The sequence below is a fragment of the Sus scrofa genome, chromosome 1, assembly GCF_000003025.6.
Source record: "Sus scrofa isolate TJ Tabasco breed Duroc chromosome 1, Sscrofa11.1, whole genome shotgun sequence".
In the NCBI taxonomy this organism is placed as follows: Eukaryota; Metazoa; Chordata; class Mammalia; order Artiodactyla; family Suidae; genus Sus; species Sus scrofa.
In genome coordinates, this window is record NC_010443.5 from 166,500,624 (window position 1) to 166,520,638 (window position 20,015).

At 48.3% G+C, this 20,015-nt stretch overlaps 1 protein-coding gene across 3 annotated transcripts in view; it reads left to right on the plus strand.

The window, feature by feature from the left end:
- Positions 1–20,015, plus strand: part of CORO2B (coronin 2B) — a 142,971-nt gene that overhangs the window by 34,754 nt on the left and 88,202 nt on the right. Inside the window, exon 1 of one of the 3 annotated variants that reach the window (XM_013993330.2) lies at positions 4,643–9,890. The exons of 1 other annotated variant lie outside the window; for it this stretch is intronic. In XM_013993330.2, the coding sequence (XP_013848784.1) occupies positions 9,759–9,890 (132 nt within the window). In that variant the 5' untranslated portion in view covers positions 4,643–9,758. One more of the 3 variants, XM_013993332.2, reaches the window with a different exon arrangement.

The following is a 20,015-nucleotide window of genomic DNA, read 5'->3' on the forward strand; positions in this document are numbered from 1 at the left end:
ATAATACTGTATTGAATACTGGACATTTGTTAAGAGAGTGGATTTCAGGTGCTCTCCCCGCCCCCACCACACACAAAATGGCAAGGAAATGAGGAGAAGAATGTATAGTTAGCTTGACTATAGTAATCATTTCACTGCGTGTATGTATACCAAATCATCATGTTGTACACCTTCAGTGTATACTGTGGTTATTAAAAAACAAAATTTTAAAAAATGAGCGAGTTGCATCTATTTTGGAATCACAAGATGTTCAAATCAGAAAGGACCTTAAAGATCACTTGACTTACCCCCTCTATTTTACATTTCCTGAAACTTGGTACCAGAGGGCACACGGTGCACTGAAGGTCATTTGAAAGGGTCACAGTTCAAACCTTAGTCTCTTAGTTCCAGCCCAGCGTTCTGATCTTTCTCGACATGTTCGCTGGTCCCTTGGGCTGCTGGGTATGAGCTGGGGGACATCCTGATGGGGATGTGGATCCTTTGTGAGAATCCTGCATTTTCACACCCCTCTGCTCACTTCCACCCCACCCCCTTTTCTTCCTACGGGTCCAGATTCCTCTAGGGTGCTTGGCATGCCCTCCAAAGATGCGGCGTTTCCCTGCCTCTGCACGGAGGCCGCATGGACTCTCGTTTGCCACTTTCCCTGGAGAAGGTTGACTCCCGGGTCCCTGGTCTCCTCCCTCGTGCCCTTTCCTTTGGTGTCTCAACCTTTCTGCATTTTCCCTCATGTCCCCACCGCTCCCTCCCCTCCCTAAATATCCTACACCTCAGACTAGATCCTGCATCCATCTTCTACACCTGAGGGGACGTCTCTCCCAGGGCCCTTTCTCTCAGGGAACTGCTGTTTTCGTTGGAATGCCTTATCACCTTGCAGAGTACAAAACTCTGCTCCCCAGTTGAAGAATTTCAGCCTCTGTAAGGTGAGTTTGGGAGAGTATTACGGCCTCGGGCCGGTGCAGAAGGTGCATGTATAGAAACAGGATCTGGAGTTCCCTTCATGGCGCAACAGAAATAAATCTGACCAGGAACCATGAGGTTGTGGGTTCGATCCCTGGCCTTGCTCAGTGGGTTAAGGATCCGGCGTTGCCGAGAGCTGTGATGTAGGTTGCAGATGCGGCTCTGATCTGTTGTTGCTGTGGCTGTGGTGTAGGCTCCGATTAGACCCCTAGCCTGGGAACCTCCATATGCCGTGGGTGTGGCTCTAAAAAGACAAAAGACCAAAAAAAAAAAAAAAAAAAAAAAAAAGAAAGGAAGAAAATAAACAAGATCTGAGTGAAAACGGATCACAGACACCAGCCTGTCCCTTGACACCAACTCATGGAGCCATCAACATCTTCCACCTAACACCCTGAAAGTGACCAAGGAAAAAATCCACGAAGGAAAATACAAGAAGTACTTTAAAGCTTCTGTTAGCAACAAATTCGGAACCATCCCATGTACTGGGCAGCAGCTAAGTGAAGCCAGCTGGGGCTCTCCGACACCAGGGAACATGTCCCAGTGCCGACTGGCTATGGGATATGCTGCCTATGGACATGCACATGCTTGCCATGATTTTTAACTGTTCCATGGGATTCATTTTTATAATTATTTTAAACAATATATTTTTCAGATTATTAAAATGTGTTCATTCTGAAAATTAATGAAATCACAAAAATATAAAGATGGAGATAAAGTTTCATCCTTTCTCCCACCTTCCCAAGAGACCACCCTTTGCATTGTTCTGTTTTTCCTTTCATTTGTTTTTTCTACGAGTGCATGTAAGTATAGCCTGCTTTTGCATTTATTATTTTAATATTGTATCAGAAGCATTTCCTTATAGTATTATTTATACTGTATCTCATAGATTATAATATTTCACATTTTGTGGACTCTGAAATTGGGATATATTTTCACTAGCATGTCATAGTCACTGCATGTTTTTCTTTTTCAGAAGAACATAATAATGGTCAGTCCTATGATCTGTTGAATTAGATTTGATGAAATATCTCAAAGGCATGCTTTTTATGTTTGCAGAATTGTCATATAAACATAAACATACTTGATTTTAACAACCTCTTATTATTGGACATTTAAGGTGGGTCCACCTTTCTGCTTTTCAGAAACATCCTAATACGTGAATTGTGCCCATTGTTTATCCAGGTGGACTCTCAGAAATAGGTAAAATTAATGAAGATCTTAAAGGCTCTTGATGCAGCCGCATCCATGTTGACAAGGACCAAATGTGAATATAGGGTCTTCAACATGGAAGCAACCTAAATGTTCATTGACAGATGAATGGCTGAGTAGTATTCCATATATCCAATGAAATACTGCTCGGCCATAAAAAAGAATGAAATAATGCCATTTGCAGCAACATGGATGCAACTCGAGATTCCCATACTAAGTGTAGTCAGAAAGAGAAAGACAGATACCATGTGATATCACTTTTATGTGGAATTTAAAATATGACACAGATGAACTATCTACAAAAACAGATACAGACTTACAGATACAGAGAATGGACTTGTGGTTTCCAAGAGTGGAGGAGGGAGTGGGATGGACTGGGAGTCTGGGGTTAGTAGATGCAAACTATTACCTTTAGTATGGATAAGTAATGAGGTCCTACTGGATAGCACAGGGAACTATATATCCAGTCTCTGGGATAGACCATGTTGAAAGATAACATAAAGGGAATATATATATATGTGTGTGTGTCACTTTGCTGTATAGCAGAAATTGGCACAACATTGTAAATCAACTATACTTTAATCTTAAAAAAAGTGAATATAGAATCTTCAGTTCCCTGCTGGTTGCAAGGCTCTCCTGTTGTGAATAGATTTGGGATTGCAAGCCCTTCCTTGGATTCTTAACAGCCAATGAAGCACAGTTCCATAGATTTTTATTTTAATGCACAACCAAAAGCTGCTTATGAATATCCTATATCAAACTAGGATTATCAAACCATATTTGGCATTCGTAAACCCAAATTAGTATATTCCTAGAAGTTTTGGGGGCCTTAAAATTTATGGAGATGGCTGGTGCCTTTGCAGTTTTTGGCAAAGCTCTTACTATGTGCATTCATATAGCTAACTAGAAATCCTGAAATTTTCAATAAGCACACTTTGCTCTCAGTGTCATTTGAGTTGTCTTCAATGTCCAATTGCTGCCATTCTTGGTTTTTAATTATAAGTGCTGTGAATTGAGTTCCCTCATAACTGATTAATTTGTCATCGATTGTTTACTGAACCGCCAGTGTGTAGTACTTTTTTGCATATTTGAAACCTATGATTTTTTTCATTAACCTTGGCGTCTTAAAGTGTCATTTGTCAACCACCTGCCTTGGAATCTCTTAGGTGTTTGTTAAAATGCAGAGTCCTGGGCTCTCATCCAGACCTTCTGAATCAGAATTTCTGGGAGTGAGCCTCAGAATAAGCATCTCTGTGCCAGTGAGACCCTCTAAGCACGTCTTTAATGTGTCTGCACGGTGGTTCAAGAAGGAATCTTCCAGGTCCTTATTGCTAAAGCTGCTATGCATGTAGTTCCCCAATTCTTATTTAGAGGTATCTGCATGTGGATTTATTCTACTTGAAAATACCCTGCAAGAGGAAGGTGCTGTTTTATCACCTATGACTGTGCATGGCCTCTAGGAAGTATGTGGTAGGTGATTTATTATGCCCCTCTCTTATCCTCGGGTATCCCCATGTTGTTTTCCCACTGATGTGTGGTTGGGAGAGGGGCCTCGAGGACAGCCATGATCGAGGACCCAAGACCCCAGGGAGCAAACTGGACCCTGACGTGTAACAACACCTGCTGGAGAAGGAACAGCACCTGTTTAAAAAAGGAACATGGGGACCAAGACAAGGAGAGGTCCTCATGACTGTCCGTGGGCCACAAGGGTAAAGCAGCCAAGTCAAGGATGTGGCCGGAGGCTGCAGTGGGAGGTGACTGGGAGGATTTCAAGACCCCACCCCCACCCCCACCCTGGGCCCTCTGAGGACAGCCGTCCTCCCCACCCCTGCACTGTGCACTGGGGGAGGGGCTGGTTCCAAGGCCCCAGTGGGCCCTTTATCCACTGCCCTTAGCTCTGACTGGAGCACATTGTGTCCTGGCTGCGTCTCTCACAGCCTCTTAGTGACGGGCCTGTTGTCCAAGATGGCCCTGCGGCTGGTCCGGGCCTGTGCCCATGTATTATGCATCAGCAGCTCAGACAAAGCTTCTGTGTGTGGGAGCCCAGTGGGGTGGGGGCTTGGCCCCCCACAGGGTCCTGTTTACCAGGCACTGGCTGCCCAGAGGGCGGGATGGTGGGGGTGCTGCGTACAGGAGAGGAGCTCTGCGGCGGGGCCTCTGAGGGGAGAGACCCGAGGCGTCATGGGCACCACTGCAGGCCTTCCAGGCTGAACCTGACTGCAGGTTCTAGGCACTCAGGGAAATGGGCCCTCCACCTCCCAGGGCTCCCAGGCCAGCACAGAACACACTGTTTGGTCATCATCAGAGGCTCTCTGGCTAACCCTGCCTTCAGTTATCCTGTGATTCCCAGGGCACCTGTGGTGTGGCCTGAGTGCCCCAAGCACCAAGAGCCAAGACCAATGCCGACCTCCCTAATCAGAGTGGTCAGAAGATCAGTCACTTCACCTGGATGGGAGCCTCTTGGTGAGTGCAGGCAGGACTTGCTCCTCTGTAGCCTCTCGCTTGGGGGCGTGGTACGAGACAACCACACAGTAGATGTTTGTGTAATGAGAAAGGGTTTTCAGGCCTTTGCAATGGCCCCATTCCTCAGGCAGTGGCTGTGGCTCAGGCTCAGAGGAGCATCGGCGGGGAGCTGGAGAGCCTTCGCTCCTGGATGCCCACTGCCTGATGGAAGACAAACTTCACCCAGAAGGAGGGTGGGGGAGGCTGCCATTTATAGAGCCCCTCCTGTGGGCCAGACCTGCCTGGAGGTTGACACGCGGGCTCATTCCCTCCCCCAGCAGCACTGTCCAAGGATCCCTTTTCTCCCTTCTGTGCTAGAAGAGCCCTTCACCCACCGCCCTGCACTCTGGTGCAGTCACTGGGTGCTGCCTTGGATCGCGTAAGCATTGCACCCTGGCTTAATTGCCCAAGGACTGACTGCAGAGTGTGCTTTGGCATTGAACAGTATAATTGTGGGCCTAAGGGGGTTGCTGTCTGGGACATGACTAATCAGAATTATCACAGGACAATATTCCTGCCTCTTGCCTACCACCCTGGATTCTGATATACATTTATCAGGGGGGAGGAGGGTTAAGAATCTTGGGCAGGATGTATGTAGCTTGAAAAAGCTCTTGGTTGTCCTAGTTCCTTCTCAGCCAGGCATTTAGCCTTGCTTTTGGTGTTATTTATAGGTTTCAGAATTTTATTGTGATTCCCATGGAAGAGAAGTCTTTGCTTAAGGTCACCCACCCCCACCAGGGTTTCTTGCTGCCTGGCCTGCTGGCCTTTCTGCCATGCCACACTCCCTTAAAAGCCAGTGGCTGCCCTGGTTGGAGATTCAGATGCCTGCTGGATGCCGTGAGCAATTGTGCAAATCTTCCAGGCTGCAGCCTGAGTGATTCTGACAGGCTGTTAGTGCAGCTGTTGGCATGTGGGCTGTGACACACACAGGGAGTCCCTGGCTACCGTCATCCGAGAGAGCCCTGTGTGCCCAAGACAGGGATCTTACCTCTGGGGTGCTCAGGATCTCAGAGCAAAGACAAGCAGCTACACAGTGTGCTGAAGGGCTCTTGGTTCTGGAACCAAACCCACACAGGCAGACTAATTCCACCTACAAGGATCTGAGAAGGCATTTGGAATTCGAGTTTTGAAAGGAGGATGTGAGGAGGCAAGTCTGAGCAGAGCGGGCTGTGTGTGTGCATGTGTGCCTGTGTGTGCATATGTAAGCGTGTACTTCTCTGCGTGTACATATTTGTTCTCAGCAAACCCTGTGATCCCAAGGGACTGGTCCATCTGTTGATGGACAGAAGGACTAATGAGGTAAGGCGACAGAGTCCCATCCATGAAGGACTCTGAGGAAAGGAGCTTAGACTTCCCTCTCTTCGTGTAGGACACCAAAGGGTTAGAGCAGAGCATACAGTCAGAGGTGTTTGTTTTTAGTTGGAACAAACCTCAGAGGGTATTATAAAGGGTTTGGAGGAAGAAGGAAGAAGGGGAGAAACTAAAGTTTGCTCACACTTACCAGGTCTTTAACTTACCTTGTTTCATTTAATCCTCCCACGAACCAAGGAAGTGGAGCCATAACTGTGGTTACCAGATCAGGATCCACGGCTCTGAGGGGTTAAGGAAACAGCCTGGGAATTTTGGGAACTGAGTTACAGCCGGGTCTGATTGCCTCCGAGCCCATGGTTTCTAGAGACATGGGCTCCCTCCGGCCCTAAAAGCAGGACAGGGTGCTCTCCTAGCCCAGGTGGCCCTAGGGGACTGGCAACTACGGGTGGGAGGCAGCTCAGGAGGAGAGGGCCATTTAAGGCACAGCAACCTCTGGCTTCTGCGGGTCATGGAGCTGGGTGTGACACTGCCTCTCAGGCTTGAAAGGGACCTTCCAGGTTCTTCCAAGCACTTTTCTGCTTAATACGTCATTGGTCCTCGCTTCACCCTTGGCCTAGGAAGCAAGGGGCTTGACTAGGTCCAGCTCTGCCCCTCGTCTTCCGTGTGATTTGGCGGAGCAAGTCACTTGCCTTCACTGGGCCTCCACGTTCCCATCTGCACAATGAAGAGCAGTTTCGTGTGTGTGTGTGTGTGTGTGTGTGTGTGTGTGTGTGTGTAACAGAGAGTGTGTGCATGCATGGATATGTGTGTAAGCATGTGCTCGCATGTGTTCTTTCTCAGCAAACTTGAATGAAGAGCACGACCAGATCACCTCTAGGCCTTCCTGCTGTGTTCTCTCCCTGTAGGATGGGTGCTACTGGCATCATCACTCCCATTTTATAGTAGATGAAGGTGGAGTCCTGTGAGGGAATCCTGGGTAAGGAGGGACAAAACCACACTGTTCTTTTCCCAACATCCTCAATTTCGAAACTCCTGCTGGTTAACTGTGGTCCTGCTGGATGGACCCATGGCAGCTGTGGCTGAACATGGGGGTTGAATCTGGGGCAGCTGGAATGCCCGAGTAATCACACTGCTCTGGGTTGCTAGATTTTCCAGTTTGTAGAGTTCATACGTGCCAGGCTCTATGCTCACTGCTGGGGACACAGAGGTGAATCTGACTTGGTCCCTGCCCTCCAAGAACCCACTGATCATGCTACAGGTTTCAGACATTTTTTTTTGCCTGTGACTCCTAGTAAGAAAATCATTTTATGTTATGACAAAGCACACACATGTGCACACACACATGTGTTACATATATAAAACCAAAGTCGTGTCATACACTCTGGTGTTTTCTAGTCTTTCCACTTTTTTATTTATTTATTTTTTTAGGGCTGCACCTGCAGCATATGAAGGTTCCCAGGTTAGGAGTCAAATCAGAGCTGTAGCAACTGGCCTACACCACAGCCACAGCAATGCCAGATTTGAGCCGTGACTGCCATCTACCCCAGAGCTCACAGCAACACCAGATCTGTAACCCACTGAGCAAGGCCAGGAATGGAACCTGCATTCTCATGGATGCTAGTCAGATTCGTTTCCACTGAGCCATGACCGGGAACTCCACCCGCTTTTTTTAAAGTGCAAGTGGCAACCTATGATGTGGATTCCATAACCTACTAGTAGGAGGTGACCCTCCAGGGCAAGAAACACAGCTGTGTGTTACGCATAATGCATATATTGTATTGTGTATAGGTTATGTGCTGTGGGAAAAGAGAGCAAGGAATGGGTTCTTTTGATTGGGAAAATCAGGGAAATCCCCAGTTCAAGTGGCACTTGAGCTGTGTTTGGATGAATAATAGGATTTCAGTCAACAGAGAAAGGGGAAAGGCGGCCAGATTGAAACCACGGCAGGAGCAGGGAGACATGAGAGGGCCCCACAGAAGAGCTAACATTGCTGCGCCTGGCATGGGAGCAGGGCCTTTCTCGGGCCATCATGCAGTTCTCACAGTGACCCCAGGAGACAGCTCTTTATAGCTTCATGGTAAGGATGAAGATATTGAGGCTCAGGGAAGTTATGTGCCTTGCCCAGGGTCACATGGCTTCTGAGTGGTAGGGCCAAGATTTGAACTCAGGCAGTTCCACTGAGACCTAAATATGAAGTGCCTAGAGTTTTCACCCTAAAGATACTTTGGGGCTATTTCAAGAGGATGCACGACTACTAGTCTAAAATTTTAAATTTCATTCTGGAGGTAAGAGGAAAAACAGTATACATTTTTGAAAAAGGGAATTGGTAAATGATCAAAGTTTTATTTGGGGGAAGAGTTCAAGGAGAGGCAAGGACCCCTGTCAGGAGAAGGGAGCAGCATCTTTCTGCCCAGGTCAGCAGCCTCAGAGACCAGTACATCGCATTTATCTCAGAGATGCTGTGAGTACATTGCTCATATATTACATGCTGATGAGAAAGTACCACATGAAAGGAGAATGAAAACTGATTCCCTTTTTACTTTGGCTGCTAGGAAGCCCAGTGCTCCAATCTGTGATGTTCTTCCAGGGAGCATTCAAGAATTCCAATAAGCCTCTTATACATTCATTTTGCCTTGCCTTAGTTGTCCTTCCTTCACTTTCCTATAATCTGAATTGTATCACCTGCTTAATTTTTCACCCTGCTGTAAGATATACATTTAGCTATAGTGCCTTAAAGCAAACTTTAAGCAAAATATGAGTAAAGCACACAGAAGTAACTGGAAAACATTTTTTTTTTTTGCAGACAAGATTGGAAGCTCCTAGAGAGTGGGGATTGTCTTTCCATCTCCTAAGGCTTCTGTCCCAGGGCTGGGTGCCAAGTGGGTACATCACGTAGATGTGAACCTTGGACTTTTGGAGCTGGCAAGGGCCTGCAGGATCCCTGTTTATTCAAGAACAGATGTGGCTCACCAGTGGTGCCCAGGATGGCTTCAGTGGAGCTGTGATGAACTTGGTTTGGTTTAATTGTCACATACTTATTTAGTGTCTAATAGAAACAAGTGTCACTAACGCATCAAACCAGTCTTGTCATGGATAAAATTGATTAGAACCAGGCTTGGGCAGATATTTAAATTTTAGAGTCAATTTAAACAAAATTGTAATATAAATATGATTAAAGCGATTTGTAGAAAATGTGTTGACAGTAGTACACAAATTCTGACGTTTGGATGACCCCAATTCAGTTACCCTCCCCCCGCCCCCCGCATATGACAAATGACAAATCTGATGCCCAGGAAGGACCTTGACTGTGGGTCTTGTAGGAATTTTGAAGCCACAGGACTGAAGAGAGCCTTCCCCTTCCGACCTCACATGGCCCCACGTCTTGTTTTGGAGTCGTTTTTATATTTCCAGCGTGCCTTCTGTCTTTGACTCACTCCCCTGCTTTTCCCCCAGCCCCATAAGGCTTGCATAGCAGGGGTGATTGAGTCTCCTGTTTTGCAGATGAGCAGACTGAGTCCCAGAGGTGGGGGGGGCCTGCTGTTACCCAGCCAGCTGTGGTGGACCGGGGTGAGAGCCTTTCCAGGCTGCCCCGCTGTGTGTGTCAGGCAGGGTCAGCAGGGAGCCCGTTTCTGTGATGAAATCCCCCAGCAAATGGTAGAAAGTGGGCTGGGCAAAAGCAAGGCAGTCTGCTGGCCTAGCGCCACTCGGGAGCAGTGTGAACCGTACCTCCTGATTCCACGTCGCTCCACTTCCAGGAAGTTACTGCTTTCTGAGCCCAGATGTTCTCCTCGCCTGCTTGTGCACAGGCTTGTTCCTCAGCTCCGTGCGGATGGGCGACTTCGGCAGTGAACATTCTCAGCTATAGACGGCTGCCAACCCTGCCAGTGCCCAGTGTGGGGACCTTTCCGGCCGTGAGTAATGAAACCACAGCCTTGATTGGGCATCTTTGTGGTGCCAGACCCCGTGCTCACAGCCCGAGGGACTCACAGTCTGGCGAGGGAGGCAGGATCATAAACAGCTAGGCGGAGAACAATGCAGTAAGTGCTGGGATGGAGGGCTGGACCAAGTGTTATGGAGGGAGCATGGAGGAGGGAGTGACCAGAGACGGATCAGAGAGGCTTTGCCGAGAGAAAAGGTTTTCCAGGAAGAGGAGAAGGTATTTCTAATAAGGGGCCAGGTGACAAGGAAGAGTCCAGTCTGGTTGGGATATATGGCTGAGAGAAGCAGCCCTAGAGAAGAATTACAGAGGTGGGTTTGAACCATTCGCAAGCCGGGGTCCATGTGCTGCTCGTGCCCAAGCAGGAGCCCTCTGTTGGCTGGTTACACTCCAGCATGAACCTGGAGACCCACCCACCTGCCCCTGAAGTGAGAATGTGCCTTTGGCCTCGTGACCTACTTTTCCCAAAGGGCAGGTCATCCACTTCGCTCCACCATCAAGGTTAGGATGTCAGCTGATCTGGAAGCGGCCTTGTGAGAACCAGTTGAGTTCGCCTTGGTTTGGTTGTTGGTATTTTTTAGGAAGACAGTATGGCTCAAGAGGACAGGCTTTGGAGCAAGATGGGGCTGAGGTATGAACCCAGCTCCTGCCAACTGTGTGACCTTGGGCAAGTCATTTACTTTCCTGAGGCTTGGCTTTCCATCTTTAAAATGGGGAAAGGAGTTCCATGGTGGCCTAGTGGTTAAAGCTCTGGCTTCGTCACTGCTGTGGCACAGGTTCGATTCCTAGCCCAGGAACTTCTGTATGCTGCAGGCACAGCCAAAAAGGAAAAAAAAGAAAAGATGGGGATAATGATCCCTTCCTCTTAGGAGTGAGAATTAAACGAGACCAAGTTGGCCCAGGACCCCAAGCCTGGTTTTCAGTGAGCCCTGAGTATGTTAGCTGCTGGCGTTGGTGATGATGATGGTGGCATCTGCCCAGTGAGTGGCTGCATGTGCAGAGTGAAGGAAGTGTGTGTGGATGTATGGTTTGAGACCATCCATCTGGGTGGAGTCTGTGACCACAGCGTGGAGGTGCCAGGGCTGGTTTTACATTCACTTAGTGTGAATTGACTAGAGAAGACTTGACTGAGGGCATTTAATGGCTGAAGGTTTAGGGATGGGATGCGTGAGCATAGTTGAAAGGACCCTCAAGGTGTCATCAAGTTCAACCTGAACCTGATATGTGAGCGCCATCTCTGACACCTGTGCCAAGGGACCTTCCAGTTTCTTTAATTGCCTCCAGTGATGGGGAACTCAGTACTTCCCAGCACGACCCATTCTGTTACTGGACATCACTGGCTATGCATGACAAACAAAAGCAGTGCACCCTTATGGAGGGCCTGCAGAGTCACAAGATAGATTCTCACACTTCATTCATTTATTCATATTTTCTAAATAAGCACCTGCTATTTCCAGGCACTGTTCTAAATCCTGGGGATGCATCAGGGGAGCAGAGTAGGTCAGCTCTGTCCTCATGGAGTTCACAGTTTCACCTAATCTTACAATACTCATGTGATGGTGGCAGGGCAGGGATTGGGATTATTCCCATTTCACAGCCTGGGAAATTGAGGATAGTGGTGGTGATGGTGACAGCTAAAATTTGTAGAGGCCTAGAATGTGTCAGGTGCTTTATATATTTGAGGGAATCTAGTCTTCACATCAGCTCTATAATGTAAGCACAATTAGTGTCATCCCCCTTTTATGAATGAGAAAACTAAGGCTCAGAGAAATGACGTTGCTTGCTTAGGATCACACAGCAAGAATGTGGCTCAGCTCTTCTTACCTCCACCCTGTGCCTTTGGAATTGAGGCTTGCCAGAGTGGCAGAGCTGGGGCCAGAACTGAAGCAGCTGGGCTTAGACCCTGGGCCCTTTGCAGCACTGTTGGAAGGTCATGTGGGAGCCCTGGCAGTTTCCAACAGGTGCACACTACCAGGGGGGACAGCCTTTCCCACCCATAGCCCTGTTCATCCCACCCCCTCAGGGCCACCTGTTCCCTCCTAAAGAAACATAAGTGGGTGAGGCCATCTTGGACAATATCCAGAAATCATCTTGGTGAGGCCAAGGGCAGGCTTCCTTTGCTCTGGAGACCCTGCTGGGCTTCTCTGTCCCGGCACCTGGGGCCTGACACTCCCAGTAAGTAGCAGGTACAGGCAGGTGGGGCTGGGTGTGATCACTGCGAGTTGGATCACAGCTCCTGGGTAATCCCGGTTTGTGCTACTTGCTAGGAATAAGATGGGGGGCGGGCACCTTGAGCAGCCCACCACCTCATTGCTGACACCAGGACTTCACCAGCCGCTCTGAGACTGGGCGCAGGGAGCACAAACAGGTTTTTTCACAGCTGGATTGAGAGGAAGCCCGTTCTGATTCCTCCCTCTGTGCCCAGTGCTCTTCAGTTCATCCTCCTGAGTGGAGAGGAGAACATCATGCCCTGCAGCTAGTGTGATGTAAAGAGAGGAGAGGTGGACTCAGCGCCCTGGGGTCACAGGTCCTGCCCTCACCCCATTTTGGCAGGTGACCTCTCTCGGTTTCCTCATCCAATAAATGGGAGTAAAACAAGCCAGCCAGCTGCCTGGCTTAGTCCAGGTCATCACATCAAAGCGCTCTGTAAGGTTGAAGCTCCCTAGTGAAGCTGGCTCCCTAGTGAATCGTGAACACAGTTACTAACACAGATAATAATGGTGTGCAGAGCATCTGAGTCTTTGAAGGTACCATTCAGTTTTTTTTTTTTCCCAGCCTGGAACTCCTCTTGGGAACTACTGTCTATAGGGTCTAAAACCAACCATGATGTATCTCAAATATTATACATTGGACTCACCCAAGGGGCTTTTTAAATATCAGACTGGTAGTTCCTGTGGTTCAACCCCAAAGATTCTCATTCAGTGGATCTTGAGTCTCTGTTTTTAGCTCTGAGGCTAGTGGCTGAAAGCCACACCTGCCCAGAATGAGGACATTACAGGACAAGCGACCGTATTCCCAGGACCTTTTCTCTGTGCTACATGAAGCCTCCCTGCAGTGGGTGTGCAGAGCACATCACTGCCTGGGCAAAGGGACCCAGCTCTGCTCAGTCCACCAGCAGGACTCTATTATGCAACTTTCTGTATTGAGGACCAGGACGAAAGTTTCTTCCTTCCCTTAATTTGTTTTAAAGACTGGGTTTGTTGAGGTATCATTCACATGCAGTAATAGTCATCCTTTTTAGTGTACAGTTCTCTGTATTTCAACAGCTGCACACAGTGTGTAACCACCATCACAATCGTGATATAGCATGTTGCTGGAACCCTCCTCCAAAATTCCCTTCTGCTCTTTTTCAGTCAACCCCTCCTCCCAGTGCCAGGCCTTGCCACTGATCTGTTTTCTGTCTTTGTAGTTTTGTCCAGAATATCATATACAGGCAGATCTTGGAGATAACTTCCATTTTAGGCCACTACAATGAAACAAATATCACAGTAAAGTGAATCACGCAAATTGTTTTGGTTTCCCAGTGCATACAGAAGTTACTGTAACGTAGCTATTAAGTGTACACATACAAAACACGAGTTCCCACTGTGGCACAGTGGGTTAAGAATCTGACTGCAGTGGCTCAGGTCACTGCAGAGGTGTGGATTTGATGCCTAGCCCAGTGCAGTGGGTTAAAGATCTGGTATTGCCACCATTGTGGCTAGGATACAAATCTCTGGCCCAGGAACTTCCATATGCCACAGATGTGGCCATAAAAACAAAATACAAAATGCAAAAGAGAAACATTGAAGATCACTGGTCACCAAATGTAGTAATAATGAAAAAGTTTGAAATACTGCCAGTATTACCAAAATGGGACACAGAGACATGAAGTGAGCAAATGGGAGTTCCCAGGCTAGGGGTGGAATCAGAGCTACAACGGTGCTGATAGACTTGCTTGATGCAGGGCTGCCCCTAACTTTCAATTTGTGAAAAAAACCCAACATCTGTGAAGCACAATAAAACCAGGACTGCCTGTAAGCAGAACCATTCAGGCAGCCTTGTGTCTGCCTTGTTTCACACAACGTAACGTATTTGAGATTCAAACATGGCTTGGGGGATGTCGGCACTTTGCTTCTTTTTACTGCTGAGTCATAGTCCATCGTATGGAGGTGCCCCAGTTTTCCCTTCGGGGGTAATTTGATTGTCCCCAGCTTTCATCCAGAATTGCTATCTAGTAAGAAGTGCAGTTTGTTTGATTCACATGTGGATCTTGCTAATCTGGTGGCTTTGAAAGTCATAGTAGGACTTTCCGTTGTGGCACAATGGAAACAATCTGACTAGTAACCATGAGGTTGTGGGTTTGATCCCTGGCCTTACTCAGTGGGTTGGGGACCCAGCGTTGCCATGATCTGAGATATAGGTCGCAGATGTGGCTTGGATTCTGCGTTGCTGTGGCTGTGGTGTAGGCCGGCAACTGTACCTCTAATTGGACCCCTAGCCTGGGAACTTCCATATGCCGAGGGTGTGGCCCTAAAAAGCAAAAAAAAAAAAAAAAAAAGTCGTAGTAGACTTACTCTTCTGCAGTATTTTTATAATTACCTACAGCGTGCCTCGTCCAGGGCTCCGAGTTCATGTGTCTATAAGAAGACACAGACAGGAACCATGACAAGGGAAGTGGCTTGGGGGGGGGCATGAATCCAACCCCCTTACCTCCTGAAGGAGCAGCAGTGGAAATATGGGCCAGAGGGGCCAGATCTTCTGATTTCTGGTTTTTCAAAAAACAAGAAACGTGGATTTTTATGGAAAGTGTCTTGATTATTTTTTAGTGTTGGCAACCAATTCCAAATATTTTGAATCATCATGCCAGGCCTTGAGCCCCATGTCTCTGCAGACTGAGTCTATGGATCTCTGTCTTGTGGCCTGTGGCTTGTGCTGTGCTTAGTGCTAGGGGTGTGCAGAGGAAGGAGTCTGGCCCCAGGTCATATACTAGTGGGAGAAACCTGACTTGCAGACTGATAGGTGTAGAAACTACACACTGGGGGTAGTGTTCCATGATCTATATGCAATGATGGTCCCTAGGACTTTGAGGAAAGGCTCCTCAGATGAGGTGACCTTGAATGAGTGGGAGTTTGCCCATCAGGAGAAACAGGCTATTTGTAAGGCCCATCCCAGGCAGGGGACATGGCACGGAAGAGGCTGGACCTTGCAGATAATGGCGGGTCAGCGGGTGTGAGCAGGCACTTTGGGCACAAAGGTTGATTCATTCCTTTCATGGCCTTGACCCTAAGATGCTGTGTTTTCAAGCCAGGAAGTTGGCACTGCCCCTGGATTGTTTTGCTCTTGCAGCGTACCCTACCAAAGGCCTAACTGTCCATTGTCTTAGAAGTCTGGCTGCGCCCTTTGGAGGACAAGCTGTGACCTCACGTCCGGAAGCTCAGCCCTTTCCCTGGTGGCCCAGGGTTCTGGGGCTCTCTGCTCTGCCCCACCAGATATGCTCAGCAGATCAAAGGTACACAAGGACCCTGCAGGTAATAGCGTCAAAGCCAGCTCCTGGGAAGGATGAAGACCGAATTGCACAAACATGTAAATAATGGAAAAATAGCACCAGTCACCAGAGGTTGGAATTATGTCATTATGCCTTAAGGATGGAAACACTGAGTGGGGAATATTCAGTGCCTTAGAGAAAGTGAAAAAAAATTCTTGAGACTACTCCAGACTCATTCACATTCCAAGAACTTCTCTGGCTGTGTGTAAGGGGGGCTGATGCCACGGCTGGGTTGAGTTTTGCTCTTTTTGCCTCCCCTGGGCCCCTAGGGAGGAGTGATATAGACAGAAAGAGGATGGCAGCCTGGATAATACAGATGCAGGACTGCCGGCCTTTGAATGAGGGGTCAGGTGGCAAAATCGGACCAGGGCCTCTGTGAGAATCAGTGTCTTTAGAGCAGTGGCTCTTAGTTCTCACTGTGGGGGGTGGGGAGGGCTCTTAACAATACGGATGCCTGGAAGTTTCTGTTGTCTCAGCGAGTTATGAACCCACCATAGTGTTTGTGAGGATGTGGGTTTGATGCCTGGCATTGCTCAGTGGGTTAAGGATCCCGTGTTGCTGTGAGCTGCAGTGTAGTTTGCAGATGTGGCTTGGATCTGGTGTTGCTGTGGCTGTGGCATAGGCCTGCAGCTGCAGCTCCAATTTGACCCCTAGCCTGGGAACTTCCATATGCTGCAGGTGCAGCCCTACCAGAAAAAGAAAAAAATACAGATGCCCAGACTCCATCATCAACATTCTCTCTCCTTGGCTGGTGGTCCAGGTATCAGTACCTATGAAAAAAGACCTTCCCCGGGTGAATTTTAAGATTCTGTGAGGGCTTTAGAGAGTGGCCCAGAGGTCCGACTGGAGGCTGGGGCCATAGGGCTAGCTCCCCAAGCTGCCAGTCTCACTGAGGAAGTTATGGATTTGAAGAGCAGGTGGGAGGCATGGATCTTGGAGCCCCTCAGCAATTGCTGATGAGAGCAGTAGGGCTCTGAGCACTGTCCCTGGAACAGACTCCCCTGTCTAACCCCCAGTCCCATCACTGCTCACAGGGGGACCTGAACAAGATACTTACTTTCTGTCTGCCTCCATTCCTGTATCTGCAAAATGGGCACAGTAATGTCAGCCTAAGAAGGATAATAAGGACTAGGTTAGTTAACATATACATGTATCAGGTGCTTCTCATAGTGCCTGGCACATAGTAAGCAATGAACAAATGTAATTTGCTTATTTTATTTTATTTTATTTTATTTTATTTTATTTTATTTTTTTATTTTATTATTTTATTTTATTTTATTTTATTTATTTTATTTTATTTTATTTTATTTTATTTTATTTTTTTGTCTTTTTGCTATTTCTTTGGGCTGCTCCCGTGGCATTTGGAGGTTCCCAGGCTAGGGGTCGAATCAGAGCTGTAGCCACTGGCCTACGCCAGAGCCACAGCAATGCAGGATCCGAGCCGCGTCTGCAACCTACACCACAGCCCACGGCAACGCTGGATCGTTAACCCACTGAGCAAGGGCAGGGACCGAACCCGCAACCTCATGGTTCCTGGTCGGATTCGTTAACCACTGCGCCACGACGGGAACTCCGCTAACTTATTATTAATTTTTATTTTTGTTTAGCTTAATTGTTTTACTTTTACTTTGTATGTTCATTCTTATTTTTGCCCTGTATGGGGGTTCGGAGATAACTGAAACACCACCCTACCCCTCAGGGAATCTAGAGGCAGGATCTGAGCACAGGTAGAATAGTGCCCCAGGGCAGAGCAACTTCCTCTAGGTGCCCACAAGCCCTGTGAAGCTACCCTAAGTGTGGACAGCCCCTAAGAAAGAAGAGTGTGCTGGTGGGGAGGGCACTGGAACTGGGCGGGAGAGATGGGTGGGACACCAGGACACCGAGAGAAGAGGACCAGAGTCCCCTCGGGCCAGTTCTGTGTTGGAGGGTGGGCATCACATGCGTGGGCTGAGGTGAGTCTGGCTGCAGCATGGTTAGTGGGAGAGGAGAACCAGAGAGATGGTTTGATGAGAGGCACTGGGGCAAGTCTGGTCTTTGGCTGCAGGGTGGGATGGGAGACGGGAGCAGGACGTGGGCAGGAGGGAGAGGGGCCAGGACAGACCCCTGGCCTGAGGGGGTGACCGGGTGCTGGCCAAAGCCAGGGAAGGGAAGGAAAGGCGGCCCTGATGTGACAATGCCCTCCTCCCGGTGAGGCAGAGCCCTTGTTGATGGTGGGAACAAGCAGTAGTCATCCCCTGTGTCCCTACATCTGCCTAGGCTTTAGTGTGTTCACGTCCCAGGCCAACCACAGAGTTAGTTGCTCTACAATGATGAAGTCACAGAAGAGGGGGGTCCCCAGTGGTCAGGAGCTGTGTCTTCCTCACTCACTATCCAATTAGCAAGCATCCATTAAGCCTCTGCAAAAGGCCCTGCTGGGGATACAGGTATGGCAAACCTGGTCTCTGCTCACCAGATGCCTGTCATCAAAGAGACATTTGGCCTCTTTGTGCTATGAATCGACATCAGAGTAGACACAATATGGGTGGGACTGGGCTAGACATGTAAAGTGCTCTGGGGGTAGAAAGGAGGAGGGGTTTGATCCAACTGGGAGATCCAGAAAGGCTTCCTGGAGGAAGTGGCAATTGCACTGGGCCTCAGGTGGTCTTAGGTGTCTCAGTTATCATTGGCTGAGTTCAATCTTGCAGGGGCAGTCTGATCTCCCTCTGTCTGCCTACCTACCGCACAGACCCCAGGCTCATGGGGATAATGTTCTTTCTGTGCCAGACTCACCGTGCTCACCCCCACCTCCCAGCCTCCCCTTGTGGCAGCCAGCTCCATTTGCTGTGTGTCTGAGGTACCATCAGTTCAATGAGGCTCTGTGTAGAGGCCGTTTATTCACTCCCTCCTTTGTACCCCAAATCTTCTCTCCCTGCCCTCAAACTGGAAACCCAGCAAGAAACCTTCTACAAAGAGTGCCAAGAATCCCACCCACCACCAAAACACAGCAACATCAGTGCTGGAGGGAGGGAGAAAGAAGAAAGGGCAGCTTGATTTTGGTGGGCACTTTGCATATATTAGTAATAATGATGATGAACATTCAACAATAATGCTACATTAGCATAATGACCATATATTGAGTGCTTTCTGTGTGCCAAGCACTTTGCATACATTATCTCATTTCATTCCCACAATGGCCATCGAGGCCCCACAGCCTGCTTGTTAAGCACATACTCAGTAGAGCTGTAAGGCCTGGGTTTGAATCCCTGCGCTACCTCTTCCCTAGGTGACCCTGAGCAAGCTACTTAACCCTTGTGCCTCAGTTTCCTCTCCATTAATTTGGGGAAGAAAATAGCACCTGCCTCATTAAGGTGTGTTGAGGATGAAGGAAATTGATACTGTGAAATACTTAGAACTGTAGTACCTGACACACAGCAAGTCCTACATGTTAAGTGTCAAAAGCTTTATAACATGAACATGTTGCTTTATCCATGTTATAAGCAAAGGAACAAGAACTGCTGAGTCAAAAGGCTTTACAGTGGCTGTGTGGATTAAGCATATAGTGTCAGGCAACGTCTAAGCATTTTACAAGCATTTTCTCACTTAATCCTCACATCACATCCTCCTTACACGAGGAAGCACCACTATTGACCCTACTTGACATGCAAACAGGACCATAAGAGGTAAAGTAACATGCCTGTGACAGTAGCTATAGAGAAAGGCCTCTAATCAGAGTGAGATGCTAGCACAGGAGGAAGGGACCCTGTGTTTCCAGGGACAACTGTCATTCATCTCCAGGCAGAGCAGGGCAGAATGAATTGGAACTGGGTGACAGAAGTGCTGACCGTGACTTGTGTTAGCCGGAGGGAGCCGGGGAGGCGAGTCTTGCAGGGAGTGCCAGGTGAGCTGAGGGATGGAGCTGGGGAGTACTAAGTATGTCTCGGTGTTTTGTAAAGTTGTTGTTGCTGAGCCACTCCATATCAGAAGTTCTAGAGCCCGTCAATATCTGAGAATAGCATTCAGGTCAGAAACACAGGAGGGTAATTTGAAAGACTCCAGGCATGGTCATCATGGACAGTTGTGTGAGTTGTGCCCTGTACAAGGGCACCTGGCAGAGGAGTGGCTGAAATCCACTCATCAAGCCATGGGCTCTGGCCTGGAGCTACATCTGTCCAGAGGAAGAGGCATCTTTATCTGTTCTCACCAAAGCACTGTACAGACTAGAATGGTCCTGAATCTGCGAATGAAGCCAACAGTGAGATCTGCAGAGGTGAGACTGCAGAGGTCAGATGCTGCCAGTGCGTTGGCACTCAGGGAACCACAGCTTTGATTTTCATAGTGACCAGGAAGGCATGATGCGAAGAACCCAGCCTGGGACCAGGACTGGGATGCAGTGATGTGTATGAAAATGCTAAGCACTCTCCATAGGCATCAGCTTCAGCAACTTCAACATGTACTCCTGAAGTGGATGGGGGACCAGCAGAAGGGTCAGTGATAGGAGCAGCCTCTGTGGGGGTCAGATCAGAAAGATTGGGGTGGGGCTGAAAGAAGATGCTGATTGAGAACCCTGACCCTGTAGTCGTGACCCAATTCGTT